This window comes from Paramisgurnus dabryanus, chromosome 8 (assembly GCF_030506205.2).
Source record: "Paramisgurnus dabryanus chromosome 8, PD_genome_1.1, whole genome shotgun sequence".
NCBI lineage: Eukaryota > Metazoa > Chordata > Actinopteri > Cypriniformes > Cobitidae > Paramisgurnus > Paramisgurnus dabryanus.
In genome coordinates this window covers 17,802,530-17,818,925 of record NC_133344.1, presented here as the reverse complement: position 1 = coordinate 17,818,925, position 16,396 = coordinate 17,802,530, and the positions used below count along the sequence as shown (strand labels likewise).

The 16,396-nt window shown below is 36.9% G+C and overlaps 1 protein-coding gene and 1 long non-coding RNA gene across 2 annotated transcripts in view; one reads left to right on the top strand and one right to left on the bottom strand.

The window, feature by feature from the left end:
* nbeab (neurobeachin b) overlaps nucleotides 1-16,396 on the bottom strand; it is a 328,780-nt gene that overhangs the window by 43,022 nt on the left and 269,362 nt on the right. Inside the window, exons 43-44 of the mRNA XM_065280795.2 lie at nucleotides 12,409-12,521; nucleotides 4,276-4,413 (exon numbers count right to left, since the gene is read on the bottom strand). Coding sequence (XP_065136867.1) covers nucleotides 4,276-4,413; nucleotides 12,409-12,521 — 251 coding nt within the window. The remainder of the gene's footprint in view (nucleotides 1-4,275; nucleotides 4,414-12,408; nucleotides 12,522-16,396) is intronic.
* Nucleotides 4,367-13,416, top strand: LOC135770892 (uncharacterized). The gene is made up of 2 exons (XR_010542798.1): nucleotides 4,367-4,446; nucleotides 13,113-13,416. It is a non-coding gene; the product is annotated as an uncharacterized lncRNA (long non-coding RNA).

The window sequence follows — 16,396 nt, the reverse complement described above, 5'->3', positions numbered from 1 at the left end:
TAATTAGTTATCTTTTTATCCTCTCTCAAATATGGGAAGGTTTCTTCAAAAACACACTCTAAAAAATATAGCTTGGACTCAAAAAATAAACGCAACAGTTTGGATCAATTCTTTTGAGTTAAGACAACTACTTCTGAAATTAATTGTGGCCAACACACTGTAATAAGTTGAAAGAACTTAAAAAATTGTGTTGAATACTCATAAAAATTAAGTTGTTTTAACTTGTTTTATTTTTTGTATTTTAAATTTGTTTCAATCGTGGACACTGATTTACACAAAACTACTAAAATGATTTGAACTTTTTTATTTAAAAACACTTCTCAGGTTGCAGAAGACATCCCGGTTTAGCATTTTTATTAAAATGCCATCTGATTAAAACAGCAAAATAATGCTCGGTGAGTCTGTTCTCAACTTGAGCAAATGCTCTATTCTTCAGCACAATGGTAACCTTTTAAAAATCAACAACATAACAGAAAATCTTTTAACTCTTTCCCTGCCATTGACAAGTTATCTCGTCAATCTGCAATGCCGCTATTATCCACCATCCGCAACTTATAAAACCCGGAAGTATTGCCCAAGGGCAAACAGCTGTATGTCCATGTATGTTTAAAAGATCGCTCTGCATCTGATCTCTATCAAAAGTTCTTTACAAAAATGGAATTATCTCAGCTTTTTGCTCAAAATTTGGTGTTTTTGATGAAACCTACACATATTTGAGAGGTGATAAAAACAGAACACAGATTTTTTTTGTTTGAAAGCAGATGGTCTGTTTTTTTATTTAATATATTGTATTTTTATATATTTTAAAAGGAGAATTTTCTGTAAGGCATTAAACTTTTGTGAAAATAATGAAAAATGCTGGCGGGGAAAGAGTTAAATACCAAAAGTACAGAACAATAATAATTAAAAGTCTTCTCATGCTAAATGCATTGAGTTACTACAACTTAAATAATGTTTTAAACAAACTAACACAGATAATTAATTTGAAGTTACACACAATATTAACTTGATGTAACTATCAACATTATCATAAAAAACGTTTGCAACTTTAAATCTTTCAATAAATCAATTATTAAGAATTTTTAACTTGCACCAATGCATTAACACTCTGGGGTCGGCTGCGGCGCGGGCGCCGCAAACTCTTTATTTTTCGATCACTCCCCAAAGAGACTTAGATAACTCTGCTGATTTTTGACATACAGATATGATTTATACATCATTTAAAACGTTAAATTGTGTAGTTTTTTTCTGTCCACTCCCAATAAAAACACCATGTTGTGCTTTTCGCAAAATTAAGAAAATAAACATGATGCGCGTTTTGTTCTCTCTCCCTCAGTGAAGTCCTTTCAGAAACACGTCAGAAAAATTAACTCTAACTTAACGAATATTTGTCATATAAACAAAAGATAAATGTCTACATAATGCTTGGAATGTCTGCTTTTGGAAGATGTAAGTGAAATCGAAAACAAATATTGTAATTCGTTGTTAACTGTATTAGAAGAGAGAGATGTACCGTCTTTCTTCTGTTGCTTCATTATCTATAATGAGCCACGCCCCGCTCCATTGAAGAAAAGAGCAGAGATCATCCATATTCATTAGTCAACCCCACAGTCAATGGACATTCCGTCTCTGCAGTCATTCACTGCTGTGTTGAGTTTTAATCCGAGTGCTGGAAACATGACATCTACTTGTTTACTCGTGACTGTAACTAAAGTTATCTCCAGACGCGAGTGTGACTCGATCGACGTCCAAACGCACACACAAACACACAATGCCTCATATTTGAAGCGCTTTGTGGTATCATTATAAAAGATGCGATTACACACATCACATACTTGTTTACTCGCGCCTAAATCTCCAGACAGACGCGAGTGTGTGTGCTTCGTCAGTGTGACGGGATCGATGTCCGACATATAAATCCTTATTTACTTGCGGATGTGTGTCAGTATCTCCAGACGCGAGTGTTTTCTTTGTCTTCCGTCAAACAGCCGAGGCGACGGGAACGCACATACACAAACACGCGAGTCAGGAAACTCGACGCGCTTTTTGGTATTCTTATAAAATTCTTATAAAATACGCGATTGCAAACAGTACAATCCTTATTTAGTTGCGTCTAAGCGCATATCGCCGCACAGCAAGTTTATTAAACACAGGATCACTCGCATGTGCACACATTCACTGCTTTCATGATCAACACGTGAGGTAATGGCGGCGGCTGTAAACAAACATTGATAAGTTTATCACGCGTGTCCCTGGTTGTGTTTCTACTATAATGATTACAAAAACACAAATAGGAGTCCAGACAACGATAGGCAGTTGTTCTTTTGAGCTTTTTACTGCACAAAAGTAAACCTCTCGCTGGCCAACCAAGCACTAACCCTGGGTTGAAGTGTGTTCATTTTACGATGGCCAAACAGTATCTTTACCAGGATTAGGCTACCATGGATTTTAAAAGGTAACTTATACTTGTGAAATGAATAGAAAATATTTCAATAGAAATATATATATATATATATATATATATATATATATATATATATATATATATATATATATATATATATATATATATATATATTATATTGAAAAGTAAACCTTATCATGGTTTTACTACAGAGGTAGTTACATTCCTGTTGAACATCCCCACAAGGCTCATTATTCAATTCTTTTGTCTCTCAGCTGTCAATCACTGATTATTCAGGAGCTTTCCCGCCTCCACGCATACAGCCTCTCTCAAGCAAAAGTGTCTTAGAAATTGTAAATCAATATCTTGCTTTATGTGATTGAGTAGGCCATATGATTTTCACATCATTTTGAAGAAAAAACTCTAGACTACTAGATCCAGTTTGGAAAGTCTTGGGAAAACATGTTTAGAATGAGTTTTGTGGAGTTATATCAGTGACTTAAAAATTTTGCTTTTTCAAAAACCACGCATAAACATTTTTCTCTCAAAAATACAAACATGTACATACATGTTGATTATATGATATTGTAGCCCAGTTTGTGATGAACACAGTGTTATGAGACTTTTGCCATTAATATGTTTTTAAGCAACTGAAAAAAGCACAAATGTCTGTGTAGGTCAAAACTTCCCCAGGGCCCTAAAAACCCCTTAGACCCCAGAGGGTTAAATTAAATAGTGGCAAAGGATCCCCTGAATTTTGAGCAAAAAGCTGAGATAATTCAATTTTTGTGAATGACTTTTGTTAGAGATCAAATTCAGAGCGATCCTCAAAACATACACGGACATCCAGCTGTTTGCCTATAGGGTGACACTTCCGGGTTTTATAAGTTGCAGAAAAGCACCACCTGCTGGATAATACCGTTATTACGGAATGCCAGGAATATTCGTCATCGGCAGTGATGCATTTTCTCTTAATTGACGAGTTAACTCGTCAATGGCGGGGAAAGAGTTAAAAAAGCGGATTTCAAAATCTGTGGCTGATTTGGGTTCTGGTAAAAATTAAGAAAATGCATTATGTCACAAACGTCAAAAACACAACATGTAACCAATGTGAAATAAAGAAATTCCAATAATCTGGACACTCATTCCCAAAACTATCCATAAAAAATGTTTTAGGCTGATGTGCACCACTGGTCTCAAATCAGCACTGTATTAGACACTCAGGATAAGTGAGGACGTTAGCAGGAGACAATGATGGACATGTTTCCCAGGGCTCTGCGTGCTGTCTGAGACACATAAAGTTGTCACGTGCCAAACCGTAAATCATTACACAGAGCTTTTTGACTTGCCTCTCACATATGCCTGTTTACCAGCCTGTGAAATCCTCTCACTGGTCCTCTGTAGTGGAACATGAGGCTCGTAAATTGAGATGTTTCTGCGGTGAAAGGATGTGCTAACCTGAGCTTTGATTGACAAAGGGCTTGGTATACCGTGTACTGAAAAGTTGTATGATAGAGCCTATTAAAATAACTAGACTTTTGACAGCATAATTCCCAAGATTTAACCATACAAAAATTATATTTATAAGTGTTAAATGTGCATTGCTGATGTTTATATGAGTACCACCACCCATATATACACCAGCAGTGTGCATTTAACACGAGTGATTTTGCTGTGTAGTTAAAAGATTATATGTGAGGGAATTATACTTCCTTATACAAAAATACTAACCAGCACAATAAAACGCAACATTTCACTACAGGCATAATATGATCCAGAAACGGCCTGCTGCCATCACAGCTGCTGAGTTAACTACTTTCCAGATGTTAAGGGCATCATATTCCTTGCATCCATCCAATCAAAACACTTACGATTCTGACAAGCCAATGAAGAGTTGAGGCGGCGGTGGAATAGTGAGATGAATAGTGGCAGGGCGGAGTTTCCTCATCCCATGATTCATAGCGCTCAGCGTAGAATGCCGCACGCTTTGGATTCAACGCTCCGATTGGCTGTGGAAAGACATTGGAAACAAATCAAACCGAGTAAGTTTAAATATCTGTGCATGTGAAACTTTTACCTGTATGTCAAAATTACATTCAGTACACAAAGTAAAGAGAAATCATTTCTGGATTTAAATACATTATGAAACTAAAACAATTACGTACAAGCTGAAGCAATTAAATAGAAGCCGTGTAGTTTCTGTACACGGACAATAACCAAGCGTCACATAAAGAAGACTTACAGCACACATTATATCAGTAGAGCGGAGAGCTTTGTTTGCACAAGTGTGTGTGTGTGTGTGTGTGTGTGCAGTACAGTCTGTATGAATGCTTAATGGTGAATCTAAGCAGATCTTTGAACAGCACTGATGTGAAACAAGCTTAATTTTCATGATGTTTGTCTGTTGCACTAAATTACTATCCCCCATTTAAGTTCATTTAGTGCACTTCTCTATGTATCCATCTGTGCTCGCTGGTGCACCGGATTCAGAAATGCAGGTCATAAACATGCACATGTACACAGAAGTAAGCAATAGAAACTTGCATGCATTGCCAATGCAATCTAGTCCTGTAGGTATTGACATAAAATCTAAACTGATCATATTTTTTATTCTGAAATCACAAGCTTGTCTGATAATGTCATCAATAATTTCCAACCCCTCTCATGCAACAACTGTTGTATACATTTGATGCATACTCCCTATTTTTTTTCCGTATAGAACATCCTGTTTCACTCCATTACGGAATTAAAATGGATTACAAACAGCACTTATGTTGACATTAATGTTTAATGTGTATTTTCAGAGTTTGTGTGTTTGCATATTCATGTGCCTTCAAATTTAGTTTGTGCAGATTTTGTTTGTCTGCTGGATGTGAGCTGCATGTGAATCTGTTTCTGTGTGTGTGTGTGTTTGTGTATAAGACAATCTGAAAGACCTCAGCTAAAGACAGCAAAGTAATGTGGCCTGGCTTAACCTTGTCTGACCTGATTTACACCCTGTACATCCACACCGCTCTGCCTTGACCATCCACTGCAGTTAAAACACTCAGAAAAAATCCTGGACAATGTCTGTAATAAACAGGCATTCACTGAGCCTTGTAAGTCTTTCCTGCTATCTTTCTTTCTCATATGCATACACATGTTGATAAATCTGTCTTTATACAACATAAACAATTTGTAATAAATTTGCTCGCTGCAGTATAAATCCTGTAATGGCTTCATCACAGATACTTTTATTGGACATCAAACACTGCAAATAAAAAAACACAAAAGGATGGAACTGAAACAGAAGTGCAAGAACTGAAACAGAAGACGCAAGACAATGACTATATCAGTATGTAATAGGAAGTGTTTTATTTATTTATTTAATAATGATCTGTACTGGCATTCATTAAAAATGTCCAGCCTTTCATTAGCCATTCACAGGTGTGTGCAAAAATAAACATTTTATAATCTAATTTAAAATACGAACACTAAAAAGGAAATTTGGGAATTTTACATTATAGCACAAAATGAAGAATTAAAAATGCCAATATTTACAAAAGCCATTCAAATAATTTTGTACTTCAGAAGTTACAGCATATTCATCTCACAAACAAATATTTATTTAAAACATCTCATGAAGCGCAGTGTAATTAAAGCAGTTCCCAATTTTTTACATAACAGCCATCACTTCATTAATGAAACTAAAAAATAGTCAATCAACAATGGTAGCAGGTGACATAGTCAGTCAATATTAATATACTACGTGTTATTGACAAACAGGACAAGACTGGCCCTGAAGATCAATACTTCCTTGTAAATCCCAAAGAGTGTGAGCGTGGGAGAGGAGCTGATGGTGTGGGAATTTAGACTAGCATGATATACATAATGTCATAAATATCTTAAGGAACGATAGGTCTAGCATTTTTGAGGGAAAACACTACAAAACACTTATCATTCGTTTCCTGGTATTTCTGAAAAAAAAGTTGTGCGTACTTAGATCAGATGATACAGCTGCTTTTTTACAGTAACTTTGTATTTTCTTCCCACTCTCCCCATTCCTCCTTTTCATTCCCTTTCTTTTTAATGACCATCCACACTGATGTTAGCACGGTTAAGGCGAATGAAAGAGAAGTTTATGGAGATCTGCTGCGATTTATGAGGTGATAATGACCCGCCATGTGACGTCCAGGGCTGACCATGATTGGGCGGCCAGCCACAGGATGTCTAGCACGCTGTAAAAACCTTCTTAGTGGGACCAGTCAAGCGCTGGCTGCAAGATGAGTCCATCTCATGGCAGAAAAAAAAGACACTTAACCGGGGAAATATTGCACTTGGCATAACACAAATCGTTTGCCCGGCTTAACATGGCAGCTGTGAAACAGAGGCAACACAAATGTTTTTCAGCGGATGACGAAGAGCTCCAATACTGCCCATCTTTGTATTTAGTTGTGTAAAGGTGTTTTGTGGAAATATAGTAAAAATAATGTAATATTTACTCTAAAGCATGCTAAAGAAAAACAAACATTAGAATAATTTGCACAAAAATATGAAAGAGTCTGTGAAAACCCAGCTAAAGTCAATTTTTGTGATTTACATAAAATCATCCTATATAATGTTAAGAAAATTCTGTGAAAATGAAAAGTTTGGGTCCAAAATGTGATAAACACCATCTAAAAAAATAGTTAGCACCAAAATCAGTATTGTATCAGGTCAGTATTAAAAGGTACATTTTTAATTTTACGGAAAATACAATATACGCTGTGTTATTCTGTCATCTTTTCTCCCTTTTCCCCAAAACACTATAAACGCCAGTCCTCCTTCTCTGCAGAATGCAATAAATCCGCTTAACCAATCACAGCACACCATTCCACGCATTGTAAAAAATAAGGTCGGCGCTTTGAATACACACTGAATCCTAGTTTTCCTCATCTACTTTTTACTTTGTGATCAACAAACAAACAAAAACAAAATAATACTTTGTTGGCATTGATAAATCTGTGGTGGTTTCCTGTGGTGGGGAAAAAACGTAAGTCACTCGGGCGAGGGAAAAATGCCGGTTGTTGTTTGTTCCCACACACAGCATCAAGCTTCTGTCATGCTAACACATTGACCCCAGGGAATTTCATGAAAAACTTTCCATTAATTTACTCAAAGTCAATGAAAATCGAGCAGGACCAAAACATTTTACAGCTTATCGCTGTCAAAACAGTTCAGCGACGACGTCCCGAAAACAGCAGCAATGACAAAGTAAGTGTTTTGATTAATGCCATTAATGTTTTTTTTTTAATCAGTGTATACCACTAGTCAACTAAATGAATATAACATGGCAAAGATGAATGCACATTTATAAATTGATTCAATAGATTTATAGCATTTTGCAGAAAAAAAATCTTATAAATCTTTAAAAATCTAATTATGGATTTGAACTTTTAGTATTATTATAACCTAAAGATGCTATTTAAGAGTTTGTAACAGATAATAGTAGTTTTCGTTTTGTCACTTTCTTGGTATAGACAACACATTTTTACCCTAAATATTTAAAATGGATTTATTGCATTTTGGAACCAAACTCTTCAAATATAACATTGATATCTCTTTAATACTGACTGAGTAAATTCGTGTCAAGGATTGAAATCAATTTGAAATGAATGAATGAAATCGTATTTGCTCCTAATCTCATAATCAGATGGAGACAGAATTTCACAGCAAGGATCATATATACTACATGTATATTTTATAAAAAAAAAAAAAAACATCTATAGTAATCATACTAGGCATGACAATTCACTATTTCCAATTCAATGTTCAATGACATGCTTATTGCACTTAATAGGGTGAACAAGTATCCATGTAATTTTCTTTCTTAAGATTCTGTGGGGAATCAGTCTTAAATATAAAACAGGAGTTCGTGCAAATGTAAAGCTTTCCAGAGTTTCCATTGCTTTATAATTAAGAGTGCTTTTAAAATTCCAAGTTATAAGATGAATTTAGGTAGATTGGGTATTTTCGATTACAGTATGTTATTAGTCATGAAAGCACAGCCATAGCTGATGTGTTTCAGAATATAAAAGAGCAAAAGATTCAAACTAATTAGAGGTGTAAAATTGTAATGGTTGATTCTCAATTCATTAATCATAACGAGGACAAGTATATCTGCAGGCACAAAATAAAGGTCACACGTGTGTACGATATGACACATCTTATTCAAGTATTTAATGAAGAGTTTAAATAAATCCCTTGTGGCCTAATTAAACCAAGTCTTTTCAAATCCCCACCAGACACACCTATCAAACCGCAATATCTGTTAAATAAACAAATTATCTAAAAATTAAAAAAGCCATTTGCTTAATACGGGACGTTGCAGTTTAAAAGTTACATACTGTAAAAGCTGTAAATTTCACAACTAGAATTTAAAGGAATAGTTCACCCAAAAATGAAAATTCTATCATCATTTACGCACCGTCAAGTTGTTACAAACCTGTATATATCTCTTTGTTCTGCTAAATAGAAAGGAATATATTTTGAGCAAACCGTTTTTGAGCACTATTGACCTGCATAGTATTATTTATTTGTACTATGGAAGTCAATGGTGCTCCTGCTTCATGCTTGATTACAAATATCATTTGTATTTAGAAGAATAACGAAATTTATACAGGTTTTTAACTTGGGAGTGAGATAATAATGACTGAATTTTATTTTTGGGCAAACTATCCCTTTAAGGTCGTCCTTAACAATTAGACTTAAAGGAGTAGTCCATTTTCTTAAAAAAAAATCCTTTATTAATTTACCCACCACGTCATCCAAAATGTTGATGTCTTTCTTTGTTTAGTCGAGCAGAAATTATGTTTTTTTAATTTTAATGGACTTTAATGGACCCCAACACTTAACAGTTTAAATGCAGTTTAAAATTGCAGTTTCAACACAGCTTCAAAGGACTCAAACAAGGCATACGTTTCTTATCTAGCGAAACGATTGTCATTTTTGGCAATAAAAATAAAAATATGCCCTCTTAAACCACAACTTCTCTTCTTCCTCCGGCTGTGTGAGAGCCAGCACGACCTCACGTAATTGCATAATGATGTCGAAAGGTCACGTGTTACATATTTGAAACGCACATTTGCTGACCATTTTAAACAATAAACTGACACAAAGACATTAATTAGTATCATTTGACATACAACAACGTCGGAACGGTCCTCTTTCTCCACACTTGTAAACACTGGGGTGTAGTTTCGATATGTCATCCGTGACCTCTTGACGTATTACGTGAGGTTGCGCTGGCGCGTCACAGGCCCGAAGGAAGACTAGAAGTTGTGGTTAAAAAGTGCATATTTTTGCCAAAAATGAGAATTGTTTCGCTAGATAAGACCCTTATGCCTCGTTTGAAATTGTTTACAGTCCTTTGAAACAGCAATTTTAAACTGCATTAAAACTGTTAAGTATTGGGGTCCATTAAAGTCCATTAAAATTAGAAAAATCCTGGAATGTTTTCCTCAAAAAACATCATTTCTTTTCGACTGAACAAAGAAAGACATCAACATTTTGGATGACATGGTGGTGAGTAATTTTTTTAAGAAAATTGACTAATCCTTTAACAATTTCTTTTACTAAAAATTTGGAATGAAAATATGCAATATGTTGTCTCTTACTATACGCTGCAAATTTCAGATAACATCAGTGGATTTGTAAGCAATACCAACTTATGATTGTAACCATTTGCTTACATATTTTGAAACAAGTACCATAAGACAACATATAAATCGTCTGTCATTATAGTTTACATGCGTTTAAATCATGTAACTGCATTGGAATGAATGTCTAAAAAGAACATGTCATTTCTTATAAAATAGCCTTTGACAGCTCCGCCCTGTGAAGCTCATGAAATATAATGACGACGAACCACAAAACAATATTCAAACCCAGTCTTCCCCCACACTGTTTACCTTGTTTTTCTGCATGCAAACCACAACCTCGAGAACAATTACGTTTCCACGGGCAACTTTCTCATGTTCAAAAGATAAGCCCTGAGTTTTGTAGTCGTTTATTGATGGCAAAGCCACAGAGTGCCGTCATGCGGCGCTATCAGCACAATCTACCCCGGAGACTCGCATTCTGCATTTCATATATCAGAGAAAATTACATTAAGGAACTGTGTGCCGGCAACATGCTGTCAGGAGGAGTTGCACTTGTTTTCACTGTCCTCATAAGCGGCTGAAAGCACAACACACAGCTTCAGAGTAATGCAATAAAGCTCCCGCAGGTCAAAACAAAACAGATGCGTCTCTGAAATGAGTCAATAGAGGAAAAATGTCTGAAAGTAAAGCTTGGGCTGGTCTGCGTTACCCATAATGACTTTTAAAATAAAGGTGCTACAAAAGGTCATTCCATAGAAGAACCATATTAACCATGGTTTAACCATATTTTTTCTAGACATTTTTTCTTTTTTTATAGTATAAAGTACCATTCTCTTCTACAAAACAAAAAAAGGTACTTCAATTGTTAAAGGTTCTTTATGGAACCATACAGCCAAAAATGTCTATTCTACGACTTCATTTAACACCTTTAAAATTGAACAAAAATAAATAAATAATAAACTTATGAGAAACTGTTGAGTGATACATGAAGATTTGTATCGGGTGAGATAATTGTGTAAGTTCAAGTCTAGTCAACTGGAATTATGTTCGCATGAACAATCAGACATTCATAACAAGAGATTTGCACAACTCAGGTAATTATGTTTGCTGTCAGTTCTCTTCTATACCTCACTAGCCGCTCAAAAAGAGCCGTTGGAGACACTTCATCTAATTTCCTGTCAAAGCCGCACAAAAGAAGTGGAGGAACGTGAAATCGCGGCCGAGAGTTGGCTCTGAGAGAGCCTCGCGTATGATGGCTTCGCATTAGCACGCGCCAATTAATAGCTGCGAGCGAGACGGCTTCCCTTTTCTATCAGCCACCTGTCAGTCAAAAAGGAAATAATCATTAGATTCTAATAAATCTGTCGGCCGTGTCAATGTAGCTGCCATGCAAAAATGTGCTAGTCTTAGCCTGAGGCACCCAGAGACCTGTTTTTCGGTTATTTGGCGCACAGTTGAATGCACACGCTATTGGTGCAATAACTTCAGGTGTGTATTGTAGGTGGGGTTGAGAGGGGAATTATGGTACATATCAAGCAGGATATTTCAGCAGCGCTGCACAATGCTGCCCATCACCGCGACGCTGGAGGGCATTCGCACCAATTTGACTGGCAGCTGCTTCCTGCTAGGCGGGTCACGAGACGGGACGCCAGGGAACGGTTTGCGTGTCTGGGGCTCTGGGAATAGTGCAGGTGAGAATTTGACGGAGGGTGTGTTCGGAAGAACCGGCAGGCCGACTTTGTGTTTTCCCAGACGCGCATTTGCCATGCAAGATGGCATTGTTTGCTTTAGATTGCTTTGAGAACATATGCAGGGATCAGTTTGGATGCAAAAAGAATTGCATTGTTGCATATTTACAAAAATGCCGCCTACTTCATTATTAAGAACAGCACGCACGCACTCCCTTCGATCTGCACGTTTGCCACCAAGGCCGTCCGCCCCTTCATACATTATACAACAAAGGCAGGGGTCTTTACAGCAAGGCACTAGGGAGGCAGGTTAAAGCCCCTGTTTTTGTATGAGCACTGGTGAATCTTCAGAGGTTACAGCCCCAGGCTAGCCAAGGACATGCATCAGGACCGCCGCAGGCCTGTGAACCCCTGCTAATGAAGGCAACTCAAGCTGGTAAACAGCAGAGAGTGGATGTCACAAGCATATATTACAATACATCACTGTCTAAGTCGGGCCAGGGGTCTTCTTCTGCCCACCTGGTCCCATACTGACATGTTCAAGGAATACAGTGCTATAAAGGAGATATTAGTGGTGCTGAATGCAGATTGGAAGCATCTCTTAAAGGGGAGATAAGATAGAAGAGCAAATATGGTATGTATGCAAAATGTATAGAAGATATATAAAATTATATGTGTGTGTGTGTGTGTGTTGCACCTTTGAAAGATCCCTGAAGTTGCCAGGAACTGTAAGATCCAGTTCTTCAGATTCGTAGTTAGTGAGCACCCAAGGGAAAACAGGATACTGGTTCAGATCATTGTAAGTCCGTCCTAAAAGAGGGGATAGATGTGAATACACAGGGAACCCATAATCTTTTTTATTAATTTGGCCAAGGCGATTTTTGCAATAATAAATTAAAAATCAAAAGTTCATTGGTTGCTGTTATCATCCCCCATTACTGTCTCTGCTGTTAATCTTATACCATTAATTCATAATCTGATAGTGTCTTTAAAAATGAAAAATACTGCGGCATGTACAGTAATACAGTAATTTGCTTTCAGCAAAGATGAACAGGCAAATATTGGTGTGCTTGGACTTGTCTATTGACTACATGACAGTGCTGGAGGCTTCTTAAAGATGTGATATTTTGATCAAATTGTTTTCTTGGATAAAGTCACATTGCTTGCTGCAAATTTGGAAGTTATTATTAAAGCCATTAATATTCTTCTAGAAATCGACATGGTGCCCTTGACGCCTCCTTGTGACATGGTCAGGCACCTTCACTGATTGGTCAGAGTGTTGTGGTAACCATGGAAATCTATATGAAGTATCTATGATGGAGCACATATTCAGTAATGCAAAAGATACCAGATGTGAATTTGTCTTTTGTTCAATCTCTCTCTCTTTATCTTTGGTTGTAGGAATATGGATCTCAGATGGTGGATACTGTCACAGGAGTACCAATTATGAGAGAGGGCTATAAAACATCTAACCTCTGAACGCCGCCATCATACGCAAGCAATGAAGAGATACAGTGGCTATTTCATCTTTAAAGTGGGATAACTATAAATAAAAACAACACAGATCTGTCATTTCCTGAGGAATTGTGGAAGAATGCGCAAAGAGCAGGAATGTCGGATATGAAATCTGATTCTTAACCTTGGTAAAAATCACCCACGGTTATATTAACCCACATGCAGTCCTATTGCATTAAATGATTTAAGATATTTACAGGCGATGTGTGGAGTTTTCTGAAGAGGTTCGGGAAAGGGTTCTGGGTTTTTTAGACCCCTTCATGATGGTTGGAGTTGACATGCTAGCATATGTGAAAAGTCTATGGGCTAATTACCAGACCCATCACAAATTATCATCATTAATATACCTCCTAAACAGCCACCTCTTAAAGAGTACAGACACAAACACTTTCATGATTTATAAAGCCATCAAGTGTATTAATACAATGAGCAGATTAGTTTTGATGCAATTAAACGAACAAATATGATATTTATTAAATCCACCCACAACCTTAATAACTGCACTCACTAGCTGTATCAGCTAATTTTACCAACTAATTCCCACTCATTATATCATCTAACAGCACAAACTAACCATATCCACTAACTGTACCAACTAACTTTATCCACTAACCATGTCAGCAAACTGCACTGACTTTAACAGCTAACTGTACCATCTACAAACTGATCTCACGTAAAGTCGTGTTATAGTCACGAAAAGTTTGATTTATTTATTTGTGTCCATGGCATGAAATTCAGCTTTTTCGCGCCTTGAGCAAGAATGTCTGTTTTGTGTCACAAATTTCTATAAATAGTTTTTTTTGTGTGTCCGTTGCACGACTTTCTTTTTTGCTTAATTTAATGTATTGTCTTCTCATTGTTTTTTTTCTATTTTCTTACCATTGTTGCTGGGGGTTGGGGTTAGAACCACTTTCTGTTACATTTTTAGACATCCTACCCAAACCCCAACTCTAACCCCAACTCAAGGCGAGAATAGTTTTAAAAGCAGAAGAAAAACATGTAGAAACCAATACATGAAAGTACATCAAAACCCCAAATCTAACCCCAACCCCAAGCGACAATGCTTTAAAAATAGGAGAAAAAAAGAAAAAACAGACATTCTTGCTCAAGGCATGAAAAAAGCTGAATTTTGTGCCATGGACTCAAATAAATTATTCAATTTTTTGTGACTATAACACGACTTTCTGTGAGATCATGTTGGTCAGCTAACTGTATCAACTACTAAGGGCACCCATTAGCTTGTCACATGTGAACATGGTTCTCTTGTTGAGTCTGCTAACCACATCACCCACTGGCCATAGGAGAAACGGTAGGAGACCCGTCACAATATCAGCTAGCCGTAACCGCTAACTGTATCAGCCAAAAACATAAAATGCATCAACTAACCGTAACCACTGACTGGTTTAGCTGACCGTAACAGTTAACTGTATCCGCTAGCCGTAATTGCTAAGTGTTTAAACTAGGGCTGTCAAAATAAGCGCGTTAATAACGCGTTAACGCAAATTCATTTTAACGGCACTAATTTTATTAACGCGCGATTAACGCAACGCGCAATTTCTGTTTGACCCACAGCTGGATGAACTGAGACGCAGCAAGTGACCCGTGCTGTCAAAAGCGATGTCTGACGCAGACGTCTGAAGCGCATGTACACAAACACGCGAGTGCGCGACCCCGATATGTATAAACATCTAACACAAAATTACATTTTTAAAAATATCTGTTTTGACAAGAATTCACCCAGGTATGACCTATAATCTGTTATATCTGAAGTGAATGTTTGGTTAACTGTTAAGGAAAAGTATCTGTTGTGTAACATTATATTAAACCCTTGCATTAGTATACAGTATCTTAAAGCAGTCTGTCTCAATGTCAAAATTAAACAATAAAAGAAAAACATATATGTAACATATATTGATATTGTTTTTGCTCTGCGTAAACAGGTATAGTTCTGTCATGCTTTGTCATATTCCATATTGTTCCAATTGTTTTGAAGTTTTTTAATAGAGAATTTTAAAATATAAATGAAACATTTTTGAAAATGTGCTCATCCCAACTCAATTTGCCAGCACAGGTCACAAATGATGCAGCAGAAAACAGAAATGGAGAAAGAACAAGGTCTTCTAAAGGGAAAATCATATATAAAACTATGGCTGATGGTTCTGTTGAAAATGTAAACAGGCTGTTGTAGACATACATTTGCATATAGCATATATATTTGTCCAAACTCATGCTGATTAGAGCATTAAAAACTTGAAAAGTGTTACATTTAGGTAAATTTAGAACAGATAAAAATGTGCGATTAATTTGCGATTAATCACGAGTTAACTCATGAAATCATGTGATTAATCGCGATTAAATATTTTTATCTATTGACAGCCCTAGTTTAAACCAAAAAAGTTAAGTGTTTTAGCTAACCGCAACCACTGACTGTTTTACCTAACCATAATGGCTAATCGCTGAATTGAGTAAAGGGGATCGCACACCGGCCGCGCAGCTCAGCGCCGCGCAGCGCGTCGCGCCTAGCAGACCTCGGAGGTATTGTAAACCGGAAGTGCACATTAAATAGCGCGAGCTTCGTCAGATAGCGTCTACTTCAAAATGCAAAATATACGTTAGCAGCCAATGTTAATCCTTAATGATTTGGGGCAAATATGATGTTATTTAATGTTAAGCTATGTGAGTGGCGCTGTGTGGCGCGACAGGGATTTGAACAACTTCCTGAGTCACAGCTGGGCGGCGCGGACAGGCGCCACCTGGCGGCGCCGGTGTGCATACACTCATAGAAAACAATGTGTTCAGTTGATTTAGAACGGCGTGGTGCTGCGCGGTGCTGAGCGGCGCGGCCGGTGTGCGATCCCCTTAACTGTACCTATTAGCCAAATTAAGTAACGGTACACTAGCTGTATCAAAATGCGCTAACAGGAAGGACAAAGGAGTTGTGGCCTACTGTATAACTGCTGTAAGACATTGAGCCATGTGGACAAAGTTGTTCGAATTTGACCTTTTAACACTATCTGTATCAATAAAAGGATTATATAATAAAAGTATATAGTTCAATAATAAAAAAAGAAATAATACGTGATGCATAGTCTATTCATATTCAGATGCATACACTGACACAGACCAAATCCATCCCAAACCCTCAGCGTAACAATCTCAAGATAGGCTGG